Here is a 19,151-nt window from a genome sequence, read left to right as displayed (position 1 = left end):
GTATAGGTACCTGTATGCAGGACAAACTTATACTTGGTACTTGGTACCTACGCTGCGGCTATAGTACTTGTATCATGCCTATTAGATATAATTAACAAAGATGAGTCACACATTCGAATAATATCTCTATCTATCTATCGAATAAGCAACTTCCCTATATTTTTACTTAGTATACATAGCCTCTCTTTGATTCGCTTAATTTGTCTCTGCTACCTGTCAATTCTTTATTTCATAATTATCCCATTTATAATTAAAACCCCATGAATAGCAAATAAGATTATATAAAAATGACGTGCAGGAAATATTCAGAATAGCGACGACAAGCTACGTTTTCGCATTTCCACACGCATACACCTTAATATGTATACATATGTACCTACATATATGTATTGACGCGTAGACTGTTATTCAGATGCGACGAATAAAATAAATAACAATACGAGGCCTGGCTACAGGTACACGGCTCTCGCATAGCTTCGCCCTATACCCGAACTGCCGCGGCGCGTCATTAAAATTATTTATGGGGAAATAAGAATCCCAAGCCTTTAAGTCCACCTCTGGATGAAGGTTCGCATGGGATATACCCCTTCGTCCACTGTATCTCTTATCCTCGATCCCCTTTAGGTCGGCACCGTCTGTCTAACCTTATGGGTTAGTAGATTAAACTCACGCTTCTCGCGTGTCCACTGCATAGGTTTCAACACATTTACACTGTAGTACTTGTGTACACATGCACGCTCATGAAAGTATTTGCACGCTTACCAGAACATTTTCATGTCTATATCGTAGGTAACGTGTTATGTAAAACATTCGAAATCTCATTAGCACTGTAATGAAACAGGACTCTTATGATTAGGTACATTGATGAAGCTTGATACAGATCTGAAATCAACTAGAAAATACATACTTACAGAAGTTACAAGATATTGATTGCAAACATACATAGGTAGATACATGTATTTAGTGAAACATTAGTAACTATATACGGCATGGATAACCATGAAGCATGTAGTTACGCAATAAATGTTAAATATGGTCTCATCGAATAATTTTCATTAATTCGAGGTTTAATAATCGACAGTTTAAATACTTTCGTGAAATACAGATTATACTTGCTTATTTGTAATTTCAATGTTATGTTTCCCGACTTATTTCGAAGTTGTTGATAGAAAGATAAGATTTGAAAATGTTTGGTATAATACGCGTGATATAAGAGATTTCTACAAGTGTTCGAATACTTTCGTAAACCTATGCATATAGCTCTAATACAGACAAAAATCCACATGTACATGTAGTTATCATAGCAAAATCACACTCGTACCAGAATTCCCTACAAAACCCACTCTGACAGCTACAAACACAGACCACTCATCTCATAGGTAGGTGCCCTAATCTGTTGATTAATCCAATTTACCACGTGCCTCCGTTTATTCACGTGATTGAGGCGAGAGATGTTTAGCATATCGATCGTGTAATTATCTGCGAACTCGGCTCTCTGCTCGTTGGTCGAGGACCTGGAGCAGATCGGCGGTGGCGCACAACGCGAAGATGAAGAGGTAACGCCGTAGGAGGCGAGAAATAAAAAGTAAGAAGCCAGGAGAATTCTCAGCTGGGGGTCATTCTCGGTGCAAGGGTTTTCAGTGGTCGAGTTTCACGATCGACCACCTGGTCACATAGTTACACCTTGTAAATGGCTGGTGTCTACCGATGCTAATAAACAGAAACGGACACGTTCGTGTCGGCAGAGAGATTAATCGACGCGGATTTGTCACGGACGTTGTTACGAGCCTTCTCGCCTCGCTTCTATTTCAGCCACGGTCTCAGAGGCTCGGCGTTTCGTAAGATCAGTGAGTAATACAGTACCGTGCAAAAGTCTTGGGACTTTAGACCATTCGAGAATCGCAGACTTTTTACGCTACAACTACTCGTGATTTTTCTGCTACGTTATTGTTCCAGCAAACGAGCCGCACTATCTAGAATTAGGATTAGAATATAATTTGAAATAATTAGAACTGAGGTAATAAATACGTATCTACAAGTAGGTGATCATGCTTCTATCTAGATACAAACGTTAATATTATCAAAAGCGAATGCGTGTTAACTTCTAATCGCAAAAATAATTAAACACTCGATAGAGTAGCTAGGATAACATTCTATTGTTATAACAGTCAACGTTCTTGAAATATCCAAAAGATAAGTGAAAATAAATCGTTGCTGTTTATTAGATGATCCGAGGCTTTTGCACGGCGCTGTATGTAGATAGACAGACGATGAGGAACGGTCGATGTTAATGGACAAAGTTGAATTGTTTCCGTCATTTCGTATTGCTCGTTCGTGACTGATTTATTGCAGTTTCTTGCTCGTGAACAACGCTTGACGAGCGATAGAGTGTTCCAGCGTAATGCGTCCGATGATTAAATCGATGTCTGGTTTTGTTGAAACGTTCACGTTACAAGCAGAGATTTTTAGGCAAGTTAACTTCTCTGGTTGAATAACATTGTTTTCGACTATGTATTGTAATACCAAAAAATATTATCGGAACTAACGTGTCTGTTCTACCTGCCTACTTGATATTATTTTAATCGTACCTACTTAATATTAGTAATATTTTAATTTTAATGGATAGGTATGTGTAACGATCGAATAATCCTTCAGTTCACAGAGAATGTTTAATTTGAAGCTCGTTACTATAAATTCATACTCCCGGAAGAATTAAAGAATCCATACGCTAAACGTTTCCGTTCCACGATCCTCATTTTCCACGTTCAAAATGCTCCCAAATTCTGGTTTTCTCGTGGCCGTCAACGCAATTAGTATCCCGCTGATTTTCAAAGGAGGGTGTTGCTATTCACTTCCGAAGTACGCACTTGCGGACACTGCAGGCGCTTCGTGGCCCCTTTGTCCGATCAATCGACGAAATTTTTCGGATGGATTGTCGAGATCGAGGGGGCAAATTATCAACGACAAGTGTCCTACGGTTGAACGATTGTCGTTCAACCAGATACAATAGCGGTCTATTCGCAAACGAACGTTCTTATCTCGGTAAAAAGGTCCATTTAGGTTAGCCATGTAGTAAACAATTATCTTCCCTAGAATCTATGCAAGCGAACCTTGCTCTTGTTTTTATATCTTCTTCTCTTCTATTCGATCTTTGCATTCGAGTATCGGATTAATACATTCTAGGTATTTTCTCTGAGATTATTCCATATCGGTTTATTCAATTTTTTTATGAGCTGAATAGAAATCGATCTTTTTATTCTCATTTTATCTTCTTCCGATCTTTGAAAAAATAATCAGCTATGTATTTTTAGTTTCGTATGTTAGTAAACATAGTTGCATACTTAACAATCAAATATTTCTAACATAGTTACAAATAAATTCTCTTCGAACAAAATAGATAGAACTCCAATAGAAAAATAATTTAACCTAACGATGTACAATTGCTAATGTGATAATTGTTATCAATTTAATAGAAACGTCTACGCAAATATTAATCTATGAATATTACCTACAATTATAAATATTCTCTGCCCGAACCAAAATTCTTTTATTAATCCGTCTGTACAGTAATAACTAAACCACACCTACCACACGAAACCAATGGAAGAATTTTTCATGCCCTCCATTGCCACAACTTTCCACACGATCGAAGGAGGAAGAGAAACGGCGATGAACAAGGATCTCGACGCTTATTACCATCACCGGACCGCGCGCACTTCTACACAACGCTCAGTTGCGCTCGCTCATTGGTAACGAAGGATTCTACCATGCTGTCAATTCCTTCTAGCACGTGAAAAGGACACCGATATTATTAATGCTCTCTCCACACTCCGGTACTCGAAAGCTAACGATTATTTACCTCGAAATATTTATACCGTATCTCCATACACACCCATTATCGCGGGTGTATGATAAATGCCTCGTATGAAAAATCGATTTTATTGTCGGAACAGGGCCCGATGCAGGCCGAGCATTCCATCCGTCTGTCTGTCCATCTCCGCTCTTCTTCCATCTCTTCTCTCCTTCGTGCGTATGTATAGTTCAGGATATACACCGTGAGCCTAAATTCGTGGTACAAACCAAGTCAGGGAGATTGTACGATGTAAAATAAGACGAAAATCAATGATAACGAAATTGCCTTGGAATCTTCATGTTGCAGAAACTCGAAACTCGGAACTTGTCAAGCATAAGCATATGTATGTTTGACAAATCGTCGATCGGGTAGGTGTCGGTAATCGGCAGGTCATCCTAAATAAGTCGAAAACGCAGAATAAAGTAGTTTCCCTTGAAATCTGGTTCCCGAGAAAATTGAGTTTAAACACGCTCGATTAAGAGTTATGTAGCCCGATACAGCGTACTCGACGAACTTTCAAATTCAATTTTCTCGTAAATGAAGCCTCCAACGCAATTTTTGTTACTTCTGATTTTCACCTTATCTTGTACCATAAATTCTCCTTGACTTCGCTCGTGCCACAAATTTAGGCTCACGGTGTATATTTGCTATATAACTCGCGTTTCTACCGGGTTCGTTTCGACACACACGTTTATGTGCGTATGGTGGTCCATCGGTGATGGATACGCCTACTTTTGATATTTCGGTGATCAATAACGTTTCTCAGTGCCATTCGCGGCGAAGGAAGATCCATTATTCACCCGCAGTCGCCGGTGAATAAATAATTTACCACGTCATACCAGCACCATCAGTTGACTGACTTCGCACCGACCGCCTAACTCATCCGCCGATGATACGAGATATCTGTGTTCGTTTGTTAACCGAGCCTATGTGTGTATATGCCTCTACCTACGTGCCGGATCGACGCACGGGCTTTTGCGTTCGTGCCGTGGCTATGGAAAGCGATGCAAGGGACGTTTGGTAAATGACGCGTGTGAATGCGGTGCACGCTCGAAGACCGTTTGTCGTGAACACAGCTGAGATTTTTCTCTTTCTTCTGGACGTTTGGACATTTCACTTTTGTGTACTTGTTATCTTTTTATGGTTCGATTCTTGGCTGATATTTGGTTCGATTCTTCGATAGATGAAAATGAGGAAGAAGTGCTTAGGATTGGATCGATTAAATGTGGCGTTGAAAACTTTGAATCTTTTTGCAGAGGGTTGTTTCAGGCAAGAGAATTTACATTTTTATTTTTATTTTTCTCAGCATTATTTTAGGACTTTCGTCTACATCAGTCTACACTTTTAAGTAGTCCAGATTTGTAAATTCCTAATGCCCTGAATCTTCAAATTCCGCGATATTACGATTACATAATTCCACAACTCTAAGGCTGAAATTTTATAAAAAAAATATATCTGTAGACCTCTAAGTTCCTAAATTGCTTGCCTATGTGTAATACAAAGGACGTACTCGCGCGAGATGGGACACAGATTAAAATAAATACTCGAAATACACAGTCGACGAATGATGGAACCAAAAAATCGCGACGATAAATTTAGTCGAAATGGAAAAGTGACACGTCTCGCGAAGGTATAAAATTTTTGCGCACGTCCAATATTTATATGCGTGTATCTGGTGCACGGAGCTTTGGTATCGGTCGTATTCGAAAAAAGGCATTCGTGCCGCGGTGGCCCGACAATGGCGGCCGGTAATAAATTATAAATCGAAAAAAGAAGGAACAACGGCAACAAGAAGCAGCAGCCGCGGCGAGTTACGGTTTCGCGTTAAATATGAAATACTGCTATCCACGTTCTGGAGATACTCACGCACACGTCCTTATCATAGTGTACGCACATGGATGTTGATACAGTATTAAGTAGCTGTTTAACATATTTTAATTGCCGTATTAAAATTTGAAATGTCACGCTTGTAATGGCTCTCCTAATAAACCTTCGTAGATCGTTTGTCTATAAAAGTCCGATCTTAGAATGGAGGATCATTATCTTTTTATTTATCTCTCGAATATTTCGTGTTCGTCATTTTAAAAATCAGAACCGACAGTGGAATTTCTTTTCGATGGTATGATATTGGTGCTACTGGAAGGAATTGTGATTTCAAGCTTTTTTTTTTAGTCGCAAGATAACGAAGTAGATAGACGTATATTTAAGAAAATTTGTTACCAATATTCCAATACTTTCACGAATTATTTTACACAATTCAATCGTTACGACGGATGATTGAAATTGTTAAGTTGTGTAAAATAATCCAACCATAATTCTCGCATTTGCTAGGAGTATTCGTCGTTGGGATCAGTAGGAAGAGCTATCTCTGGGGACCATTGCATCGAGGGAAGAAATCTATAGAAAGCGAATCACCATAAAACAGTCTCCGAGGTGGGCTTGTCTAGATCCTAGATTTACGCGTATTAAAAGAGAATTACAATATTAATAAGGTCTTCTTAATGGCGGTCTCCGCCCTTGGCCAAGATCTGTCGCTCCAAAACTCTTTACGATTTCATTGCCGACTGGAAGGCTGGAATCGTAAATATTAAAATATAACGTGAAGCAAACGTGCTTTTTGTTTTGTGGATACTATTACCCAGAAATTCTAGGAAGTTCTTCAAATAATTCTTAGCAGATTCCTGAAAATTCATTGCGTTACAAGTAGCCGCTTCGTTGCTTTTAGCGTAATCACTGTTCGCGCAATACCGGATTATTAACTTACTTCGTATGAAACGTATATTATATTATATTATTAAAATAGAATATTCGTTAATTGACGTATTTCATAATTCCGTGCAATTTTAATTAGACTACCATCCATTCGAAATGCTAATAATTATGGAATAAGCGTAACAAATTTCCACTCATTGTCAGTACGAAATAAAAGTCTTTCTCGATCTCGACGCTATAAGAACGAATCTGAAAAAGTTCACGTTCAAGCAAATTACAAATCTCAGACTACGCTCGAGTACTATGATTATCATTAGCAATCGTAAAGCGTTATAAATTATGTAGAAATTGCAATGTCCACATAATATCGAGCAATCCGCTTACGAAGTACATATGCTTGCTACTATTATCTGCTTCGTGCAGCTCGTCGATCTCACGTTATACGCGAGTACAGGTTCAGGTATAGGTATTTGCTTATCAACGTTTTCAACCCGGTGTTATTAGTGCGTATTTCATCAGAAACGTTTACGAGCAAAAACCCGCAGCGGCACCATTATAGATACATATCTACCGTCATTTTTATTGCGCTAGGGATCGTTTGCATAGTTGATTACAAAATCGTGAACTAACTCACGCGTGAGATAGTCAGCGAGATGTTTCGAAGATCAATCATCGACAAGGATAAACTTCTGAACGAAAATTTCGAGGTTTTATGAAACGATGAAACGTTAACGATAGAACGATAAAGCTTTATAAGACAGCGAATGTACACGAAGAGATATTTTAAACATTCGAAATTATTGAGTTTCTCTCCGAACATAGTAGATACCATATTTTGTTAATCCTTGACGTGAAAATTTCCCTTGAAATATAGAGTTGATCAGTGTGGCTTCCGATTATAGAACTAACTAACTCCGGCTCGTATTACAAAACACGTACAAATAAATTTAGTCTTCCCTAGATTCAGCGTCTCAATTAATGCAAATTGGAACAGTAACGATTTCCACGGTCCACGGGGACAGCCCCGACGAGGAAATTTTCGTGCATTCGGAAAATTGCTAGATCCCTCGTGCACGAAAATTGGATCGTTTGTACCGTTTGCAACTGTAACAGCGACAAACGCCATCGTGTGCCATTATAAACACGACAATGAGGTCCCTGGTTCGGCAGAGAGTGGGCCAATGATCGGATTATCCTGGAAACTTCTTGGGTAGAGAACAGCCGTGAACTTATACGTGCCAAGCAACAGACTACGCGTGTAAGCAGCAGAACTGACATAAGGCATTGTTAGCATCCCAGGGGACAAACCGAGATCAAACGCTGTTAGCACAAACTGCACCCTCGATTCTCTCTCGCTTCTGGTTAAGTTCATTTCGCTGCCATTCCTCTGATACTCGCGAAACATGCTACTAAACCTAATACCTTCCACTTCCATTCTGTTGCTACTTTCGTGTATGTATGATTAATCTAAATTGTTTATTCTTTTTTCTTTGAAATAGTACGCTGGCTGAGTTTTTAGAAAGGAATTAAGTAGTTTTAGCACGGAAATTTGACTTTTTAGATTAAATGAAAAAGCCAGCGGCCATTTGACAATTACTTTTCTCCGTATTCGAGTCTTTGTCAATAAAAATCTATCGCAAAACACGTAATGAATTATTATGTTTCTTGTGTTTTCAACTCGATCTTACCCTTTAACGAAGGAAGGGGAGAAATCTTGTTTTATCGTTAATCCGAATAATAGGTACATTTAAATTTTCGACTCTTATCTTTGTCATTTTGTATTCGCTTCGAAGATATTCGATAAGTATAACATTGATTATATACAATGTGTTTCGTAAATTCAAAAGTAATAGGCCCAGAACCTTGAGCATACGCGTTTGTTCGTAATTACAAGATAACCCAGTATTCAGAAATTCGAATATTCTAATATTTCAATATTCCAAATTATCATCATCGGAATACTATTCCAATACTATCGAAGAATCAGCCATTCACTGTAAGAAAGGAAGATCGCCACTTGGATGATCACAGTTGTTGCGTGGCTCGCTATAATCCCTCGCGATAGTGGTTCGTAGAAGCTAAAAGCACGCCGCTGGCCATAAGTCATTCGTCAGACACTCGCGTTTCGAATTCTACCCATTTATCGAAGAGAGATAGTAAAACGGGAAGAGACGATGTGTCCCCGAAAATACGTGAAACCCACGCGGCCCGGCTGGGTTAATATATTCTACCTGGTGGGATATCCTCCGGAGGTGCTGGCTTTTATATACCGTGTACGGGTATTTATGTGTCGCCGCCTTGCCTAAGCGTTTGATATATGAACTATGAAGGGACGATATTCGTGACCGCGAGAGGGGTTGAAACGAAAGAAAGACAGAAACGTCTGGAGAACGCAGGAGACGATGTATAAGGCACCGTACGGAGGAGCAAAGTGGCGAAAAGAGAAGACCGCGAAAAGGATTTGAAAGATGGACGATCGTGCGAGGAGCAAATAGGATGAACGCTGATTCGATGTTTAACGATACCCCAAAAAGACTGGCGGACTTCTCTAACGTATCGATGAGGTGCGAACGAGAAACGATAGAATGAATTGGGCCAGGCCTTGCCAAACTTTTATGGACTGGGATCCTCTTTCGCAAACGGTAATTTTTCACGGTCCATTTGAAGATGTGTACGAAACGTGAATTGTAGCGGAGAGTTGATTGATAAGCAGATTAAAATTGATTTGATATAGATTCGAAAAATATTATGCAGAAATAGTATTCGTATAATGTATATAAATTTTAAGAATGTATGTTTTGTATCTGATACCACAGATACACAAAAAAGAAATGACAATTGCGAGGATTATTTGCATAAAATTTTCATTTGAATTCGCTGTTATTTTGGTGGTTTCCTTCTTATCGTTATTTTAATACTTTCGTAAGTACGATAACAATATATCCTGCGAAATTAGTATCTACAAATGCTGGAAACTGCAGATTTGAATTTGTAAAAGTTTGCCAACTTTTTTCATCTATACCGCCTCGTATTAAGGCTATTAAGCCGCGTTTCATGGGAAGAACTGTAACGGAAAGGATAATTCGAGGGTACCGAATATCTTCCCTTCCTTGTGCGATAGGAAGACAGAGGAGCGAAGAGAAGGTCGCTTGATTGGGTTAGCACTTAGCCCGTGATTGCCGTTTGCGACTTCTTTGCCATTTTCGGCTTCGAGTACCCTCGAGACTGACTACAGTCAGAATCTCGACAGTCGATTCTCTTTTTATTCGTCCTTCGATTCTGACGAATCTATTCTGAAAGTTTTGATTAGAAAATTACACGAGAAAATACTTTTATTCTTGTTGAAAAATTATGATATACTGATTCATACTACAAACAATTGATTTTCAATATATAATTAATTCCGAGACATTGGATCGGTGATAGAAAAATTGTGAAATTAATCAATAATTAATAATGGCAATATCAAAATTGATAATGACAGAGTAGTATTTAATTAATATAAATGAAAAATAATAGAAAATAATAATATAAAGATATTACATAAAATTACAATCATTAATTAATACGACTGGCGTAGGTATTTCGAATATCGTCTACAGAACAGAAAGATTCATAAGGAATAAAAATAAAGAAATTAAAATAGACAGAGAAGTTCTAATTTCTTCTCTGTTTCCACTTTTCGGACTCAAAAAACTACACCCTTGCTCGCTCGAGCTATAAAGCAAAAAAATAGCCGCGTTACTGGTCAAGCAATGGCTGTACAAGGGTTAAAGCCTAAACGCTTATCGGAGCTTCTTCAGTACGAGATAACGAGGCAAAGAAGAAACGGAGGATCCCGCGGGACTTGCGGCGATCTCTGGCGTAGCCCGGGGCGGCAATTAAAACCGTTTGTCGTTTCATCGCTGAAGATAAATTCATAAGCGTGTCTACGCTTGTGTATGGCTCTGGACCTCCGGTTTCAGTCCTATATACACTCAAGATACACAAACGTACATATACCTAGATATATACAGGGTGTCCCAGTAATCATAGTAGAATCAGTAAGTAGATGATTCTATGTGAAGAAACAACTCAAAAATATGGAGTAAAACTTGTTTGTACGATGCTTCGTTTTCGAGAAAATGAAATTTGAAAATCCATCGCGTCTACCGGTCCAATTCTTAGCTAAACACATCCAAACCCTATTTTGTTGACAACCAGGCATTAGACGAAAAAATGTGATTCTACATTTTCCATTTATTTTCGCAGGTACCATGACATGCTGCTGATTTTTTACCCAGTCTTAGCCAGTCGATAATTAGCCAAGTTCATATATATTAAACAAAATTCCAATGAACGTTGTTCCATATTTTCGAATTATTTTTTCACGTAGAAAAACCTTTTTGCCGATTGTACAAGGACCACTGAAACACGCTGTATAAGTACACACACGTAGCATTGCTAGTAGTCAGAATGGACGTACGGCAACAAAGTAAAGGAGTACATATAGAGAGAAGAAAACGCGTGTTTGTGTGTCGAGACGAACGAGTATCGAAATGTGGCGAAGTTGAAACGGCGCGGCGCGGCGCGGCGGCCCCACTGATTTACATATCCGTACGCTCGGCGTACTCTCTTAAGAATCACTATAAATATGCCGAGGGTGGTTTAATATGCGGTAGCCCTTTAATTTATAACAACTTATTAAATAAAGGCTCGCGGCCATTTACGCGCTCGCAGTGTAACCACTCGCGGCGTCGATCGATCGCGATAAATAAACTATCCGCTTCGAGATCGCCAGATCTTGTTTCTTCTTTCGATCCCTTCGTTCGATTTTATTTCTTGTGCCTGTTTTATTTTGAAGCTTGATATTACCCGACGAGTGTCGTGTATTATACAGTTTTAATAGGATTGCATTTTCCAATGTGAAACCTTACACAACCGACCGATAACTCGAAATCCGATTCGAAATTAAACCTCTCATACTCCATCGTCATCGACGCCTCCGCTTTTTGTCAGTTTGTCGATTATACAGATAACGCAATTTACACTCAATTCGAAAAAAACGATTCTCAAGATAAGGATAATTTATTTCCGTAAGCGTACTTAGGAAAAACTTCTTAATATTAATTACTTAAATTTTGATATATCTCCTAATTTATCTAACAAGGTTCTCGAATACAGAACTACTAGGTTCTCGTACAATTTCAAAGTATAATTTTCTTCAGTGATCCGCGAAGAAATCGCTGAGGTCAGACGTGTCGTCTTCCGCGTCGATCAACGATTTCGAGGGTTCGTTGAATAGTGCGCGTGTCAAAAGTGACGTTTTGAACCGACCGCGTCAAAAACGTGAGAACGTTCGACGTCCTCGTGTCCTACGACAGTTCGATGCACAATCGTGCACTGCCTGCGGCTATAGGAAACTTATTTAGGTAGTCTCCCCTATGATCCTTTATTTTGGCGCGTGGCTGCATCATTTAATGGGTGCATTCCGCTTCGCGAAGCAGAGGAACGCACGCTCCAGATTTTCACGTTTATTCATTTCCTTTGCGTTGTATAGCGCGAGCGATCTTTTCGGCCGATTGCTTTTACTATATCAATAAAATGATGTATCGATAAAATTACGAGATCGATAAAAAAGAACGTAAAGAATCTCAGATACAGTGATGAAATCCGAAACAAACTTCAAATAAAATTTGTATTTGATCTGTGACAAATTCGAATTCGAACATGATCTTTGTATATTAGCTGCATCTTGTGCGCTTTTACATCTGTGAATTTTCAAAATTCGCAATTTTGTTGTAACGTTAGTGTGTCTGAAAATTACCATTTTCTCTATTCGTTCAGTGGAGATATTACAATTCGGTTTATTAGAATCGATCTTGTCACATGCCAATATATCCAAATTATTATACTCGCGTGCATTCACAAATTTGAGGTGGCAAAGGATTCTGTGGTTTCTGTACGTCGGAGTAACGCTGAATAGAGAACCCACCAAATATGTACGCACAGGATGAAGCGCGTAGATCACGCACGAAAGGAGTGAGAAACTGTACACACGTAGCCACGTACGCGTGCAACCCAATTAGACTCCGAAAGGGTACGCCCTAAGGCCCTTCAGTGTATCGAAATTAATCCGCGCGTAATTCCCCGAAGCTTATTGAAACGCTGTTAGCATATACGTATTATATATGTATATGTACGTAGATATATACGAAGTCTTCTTCAAGGTATTCGAGTAAGATTCGAGTAAGCAAATACGTCATAAAACAGATAATTCGATTTTTCATTGTTAACAATCTGCAAACATTGTAAATATTTACATTAAAATTTGACAAAAATGTTTAATTCCTAATTGTACCAATGTATGTATATGTTTTATTGAAAACACTCCATTATACGTAATACATATATTTTATTATTTGTCTTTATTATATTATTTATTTTGATAAATTATAATATATTTAAACTTTAAACTCGGAAGTCAAATTTGACGAAAAATTGTATCGAACAATCGTATCTATCATAGATTTACATAGAATGGTAGAGAAAAATCCCATCTCTTTCAATGTTCGACGCGTTCGTACGATGATTAAGAACAACAAATTATTAGGTCATCCGAAAAGTTTCTTTCGTTTTATAAAGAAATAATGGATGCACATTTTTCGTTTTATATTATTTTATCGAATTACGTATGATCCATTTTGTTCTATCAAGATAAAAATCACTACGTTTGACAGATTAGGTTTCATGTTTCTATAAAGATGCATCGTTGTAAAAGACATATCTGTAAAAGAAAGACACTTTTTGGACAACCTAATAAATATTAAAATACGAAAGCAAAGGTCATTCGTTCTTTCATTATGTATAGAACATGTACAGTGTACACAACATGCTAATTAAGGAACTGATGCTATTATATTCTTCCTCGTAAGCGTGGGTGTACATATACGTAAATTTACGCCCTACATTCTGGACAGACATGTGCAATGGCTTAGATATACCCCGAAATATTCTAAGCGACATCCAGAACGTGCAAGGTTGATAAGGGGCGATATTGCATACACGTGTATTCCACACAATAAGCTGAAATCAGATTAATTTACGGTTATAGTGGCGTTGAATTTTTAGCATCTCACTTAAATAAAACAGATCGGAAATGTCCGAATCGCATAATCAAATTATTAGATCGTTGTCTAATTCAACCAACACGTATTTTTCTTTCTAAAACTAAAAGAATGTATCGTTTAAGCTAGGTATCACTCGATTCTCGATTCCTCAAAAATGTTTGTTCCTCATTTCCGGTATCTGGAAATTTACGGTGAAATATTTTAGTATCTAATAATAACTTTTTGCAAAATAATTTTGGTGGTTTTTCTTTTTTTATCGTGAAACGTAGCTCTGCCAGGAATATGATGCGCACTATTACACAGAAATATCCAAAAAAATATGTAGAACAGTAAATGAAAAAAGATAAAGTTCGAGGAGACTAGAAAATGGTGCAGAAAAGGAGACGAAAGGCAGAAAAAGAGGGCCAGTTGGGGGACAGATAATCAAATAACCTGCACGCACCGTATAAATTATCAATCAGGCCGCGATTGTGCAACCCTAACAGAGAGAAAGAGATAGGGAAAGTTGGACAGAGAGAGAAAGTTAGTCGTGTTGGTAAGGGTTGTTACACGTCGTCGTTCCAACAGGGCGGAGAGGAAGATCGTGCGAGAGAAGCGTCGTGTCGAGTGACCCTGCAACGGTTATCTTCCCCTCGTGCGTGGGCGTGCGTGGACGTGAGTTCACGCCCTTAGTCTCTGGGATGACACGTGCAAAGAGGGTTAGATGTGTCTGACGTTAAAGGCGACCTCCGGGTATCTTCTCCCTCCTATGCATATTGGAAAATTACATGTGACGGATTTGAAATTCCTGAAAAGGAATAATTACGTGAAGCGTATTTACAGTGAATAGATACAAAAAGTATAATACTTCAAAAAAAGAAAAAGAAAAAAAGGGAATGCAGAACAATTTTTATCTTTAGTATAACTTCGATTCTTGATCTGGATTATGAAGTTTGAATTATGTGAACTTTTTTAACGAACATATTAATATATCAACTAGTTTCTTTGATAAGAAAACGATGTTATAATCACCAATATAATAAAAATAATGACGAAACGAAGGAATTAATTAATTCTTTTTTTCAAAAGAAAGCCTTGCGACACCTTAAAAATTTATTAAACGGACACAAAGTTTCGCATGTTTGATCTTCAAGAGTAGGGGCAAGTTTTGCCACTAAAAAAGAAACAGTAGCCGCATAATTCCGATTTTTTATTCAATCCTACTACGTTCTAGCCATAAAATTACACACATTTTCCCGCCACGGTATCAGGTTCTCATTCGACGGTGAAAAAGGCGGAAGGGTAAATAAAGACAATTACATATTTTTCTTTTGATTCTGAGATTGTGTGGATCCCCGCAGAGACGAATGCACAGGGAGAGAGAGAGAGAGAGAGAGAGAGAGAGAGAGAGAGATCAAAAATACGAGGGTGGCGCGACTGGCAGGGGTTGACATGCGGGCGTAATCCATGCTATGACAGCGAACGAACGGAGCCAGTGGGATGTATGGTGCGTTGATGACATAATTGGTATCATTCGGAATCTTCTTTTGAGGTAACCCATGGTGCATCCCCCTGTACAACAGTAAGTTGACACACACGCCTTGTCCATCTGTACGAACTTACACGACGACAACCTCCTTTTTCTATGGCTCGATATTCTCGATTGATGTAAATAATTGGAATTGTAGAAATTCGAAATATGGTAAAAAAAATTCTATGGTATCTGTGGCTCTGCGCGTGTTTCGGGGGTAGATTTCATATGAATATAGTGATATCATATGAATGCAGATATAATTTGCGGGAAATTTAATAAACGAATTATTTACTAGAATAAGACTGTTATACTTATTTAATAAAGTTATACATATACTTACCTCTTACTTAACAAGAAGCCTAAGATTGACCAGAAACAAATAGACCAGTTGAAACTAGAATTTATTAAAAATACTGTTGTAGATACATAAGAAATTCAGAATTATTTTATTAGAATAACTCAGAAACCTATATAATTTTTATTAAATAAATTTTTAACATTTGCTAGTATGTTCAAGACTTTCTTCAGAAACGTCCAAAAGTAAAACTGAAACAAAAACTTATTTATATTAATAACGATTTTTCTATATGTGTTCTCTGTGCTATAATGTGTTCTATATGTAAAATTAAAAAATACATATTATAGTTTTCGAATCAATTACAGTCTGCGATGTGTAATTATCACGTTTTCGTATTATCTCAATTCTATTTTTTTATTTTTTATTTCATGATTTCGTCTAGTTAACGTTTTAAATTCGATAATTAAATCTCAATATATCAGAATTGCGATTTGATTGCTGTAGGCTTTCGCGATCGAAAAAAGTCCAAATTTTTATGTTCCATATTATAATAATTATTACATGCAATATCCTCCTCATCATTCAAACGAAAACAACATTTCTCTTTAAGACCACTTCTCGCAATATCATCAACTATTTCCTTCGTCAAACAATTCTTACGATTCATTTCTCGTCCACGGTTCGTGATATTTCTCTTTCGTTGATCTTCTTTCACGTTCAAAATTTCCATTTCTTCATTATTTCCATCTACGATGTAATTAATTTCCAGATTCCCATTTTTGGAAGAATCTATCAAAGTCGATGAATTTTCTTTCGCATCTACGTTACCAGCTGAATTATTATCAACGTGATGTTCAATTAAAATCGATTTCGCTTTTAAATTATGTACCAAACAATCCTTAACTTTATTTTTATTTTCTAAATTAGATTCTCCACTTTCCATCGATTGGAAATTTTTCACCGTGTCGATAAAGTCAATCGCTTCATCTAACCTCACACTTGGTTTTATTTTCGGTTTCGTTCGAGATCTCACAGAACTTAACCTACACGAATCGTCTTTCAATTCTTTCATCTCTATCTCTTTGTTTTCTTCTTTAGAAATAAACTTGAAATCAAATTGATCCCTCGTCATTGGATTTCTCGATCTTCGACGATTTCCTATTCTTATCGGTAATTTGGAGCAAGCTGAAACTTCGGAACGAATTTTCTTCTCTACCACTATTGGTGAGAGCTGATTGCTTGTCGAATATTCCTTAATCTTCGATTTATCTAATTTTCGTTTCAAACATGCTGCTGTTCTCTCCATAATATTTGTTCTAACTTTCTGATCGTTGGTAACGTTGGAGATGTCGCTAGCATTCACTATTTTCTTCTTGTTATCATTTTCATTCTTCAAAACGTTACCTGGTCTCTTTAAATACTTATTTGCTTTGTTTGTCCATCCAAAAGTATGTTTATTTCCAATTTTACTCTGACTCTTAGATTCATATTTATATTCTTCTTGATTCTTTATAGAATCCACAATTTTAGAATTTTTATGAATATTTGGAATCGTAATTCGACTTTTCTCAAGGTTAGGATTTAATTCTTCTTTTACTTTTTTGCTGTTTGCTGAAGGTTTGTTAAATCGTTCATTATGGGAAGAAGAAACAAAGAAGTTTCTTTTATCATTAGTAGTTTCTGATGCATTTTGACGTTTTATTAATGGCGACTGATTATTCACAGAATCGTTTTGCGAAAATCTATTTTTCCATTTTGAACCGTCATTATTCTTCGCTGAATGTTTCAGAATTGGATAAGTATTACTGTCTAAAGGAACGTGTTGTTGATATGAATAACCAATTTTCTTATTTTCAGAAACTTCCTTGCATTTTCCATTATTTTTATCGTCCAATGGTATAAAGTCCCAGAAGCTACTTTTAATATTACTCTTTTCAACCTGATTCAACAACGTGTCAAAAATAGTCGAGCTAGAAAGATGTTCAGTGGATGTACAAACATTTCGTAAGTCAGATAAACTGTCTTTATCCACTGCACGATCCACGAATAGTCTTGGTTTGCCTATGGAACGATTAGAATTCGTGTTTCTTAACCTAGAATATTTGGAATATTCGTCATTTGAAATTTTATTATCCTGTTTATTTTCAATTTGATCTAAGTTTTCACAGACATTTTTTGAAAAACATCGTGTTTTTTTTCGTCGATCTATAGGTGATGACCATGTTCTGGATCGAATTCTGTCTGGAGTCAATTCAATCCAGTCTTTTGATATTTTATTTGAATTCGCTGAACTGACTGGTTTTTCATTTCTTGAACTGTATCTAGAAAATCTGTGATTTCTATGCGATATTTCGTCGATATGGTCTTCAATGTCGTTACAAGAGGACATGTTCAGTCTTTGCCAGTGAAGTTTCTGGTATCTTGGTGAATTTCGTGGGATTTCTTTGGATATGAAGTCTTCTGAATAATCTTGTTTCACAGAGACCATTCCTCTATCGATAATAGGTTGATCAGTAAGGTTAGTATCTAATCTATTGTTAGGATAATTGGGACGAGCGAATTTTAATTTAGCTCCAGCACTTTTTGGTCTCGTTGGATGGGATTGAAAAGGATTGTTTTTTTTTATATCGTTTAGAATATTTTCATGAGTTATGTTAGGATTATTGCGAAAGGTGTATGAGATTTCGTAAGAGTCGTCATCTGGTTCACAGGAATTTGATCTTAATCTATCAGGTGATGCTCTTAATTTGGTTCTGAAGTCTTTGGACCCTGGACTTCTCTTGAATTCTACCTTTTCAGTAAAATCTTCATGTGGAGAGTGATTTTGCAAGTAGTACTGTAGAATTAATTAAAAAAAGAAGAAAGCGGGAAAATTTTATTGAAAAATGTTTTCAAAATGATTAACGTGTATTTTTAGTGTAATATTACAAAAATAAACAATTGTTTATTAGCAAAAAAAAAATTAAGTAGAATAAAGAGAAGGATGGTAAAAAAACAAGCCTTCCTTTATTTGATATAGTAATTAGACCAATTAAATGCCTAGAACATCTTTAGAGCTAAATAAGATTTTAAAAATTTTCAATTTTCTGACATAAATTTCACCTATAATGACTATACAAAATAGGTTAGACAATTGTATTGAATAAAATATAAAGATTCGAAAAGCAAAGTCTTCTACAAATTTGTAAACATTAAACGTAAAATATAAATTTCAGATTAAAGTATTAAGTTAAATATGTCTATAAAAAATTTTTTCTTTAATTTAAATAAAATTTCTGATTTACGTTTAAACCTTGAATAACTGTAGATACTCATAATTGATTTAAGTAAAATGTACCTGATTAGTTCCATCTTCTTTAAGAATAAAGAAACATTCTTCAGTATCCATTGCGTCAGATTCATTTTGTGCGCGAAATCTTTCTCCGTAAGATTTATTTTCGATTTTTTCTGGGCAATACGATTCCCAATTTCCGTGCTGTTTTATCTTAGTCAATTTTGGAGAATGAGATCGATTAATGTGTCGTGCAATTTTAGATACTGGTAATCTGGCATCACAACCTGTATCCGATAATTCAACAACTCTTCGTATATCTTTGGAAGCTTTAACAGAAATTATAGGTGACATGTTATCCATAAAAAAGAATAGTGGGCTGTCCGCGAAGGAAT

General features: G+C 36.8%; 1 protein-coding gene across 1 annotated transcript; it reads right to left on the bottom strand.

The window, feature by feature from the left end:
* Positions 1-15,712: 15,712 nt before the first annotated feature.
* Positions 15,713-19,110, bottom strand: LOC138178019 (uncharacterized). Its single transcript, XM_069109422.1, has 2 exons — positions 18,823-19,110; positions 15,713-18,321 (listed from the first exon to the last, which is right to left on the bottom strand). The coding sequence occupies exons 1-2, from the start codon at positions 19,108-19,110 to the stop codon at positions 15,964-15,966; spliced, it is 2,646 nt and encodes an 881-aa protein (XP_068965523.1). The 3' UTR covers positions 15,713-15,963.
* Between the last annotated feature and the right edge of the window lie 41 nt (positions 19,111-19,151).

The sequence above is a fragment of the Bombus flavifrons genome, chromosome 3 (assembly GCF_040668555.2).
Source record: "Bombus flavifrons isolate JBK064 chromosome 3, iyBomFlav1_principal, whole genome shotgun sequence".
Lineage (NCBI taxonomy): Eukaryota > Metazoa > Arthropoda > Insecta > Hymenoptera > Apidae > Bombus > Bombus flavifrons.
Note: the sequence above shows the minus strand (reverse complement) of the source record. Positions and strands in the feature narration are given on the sequence as shown.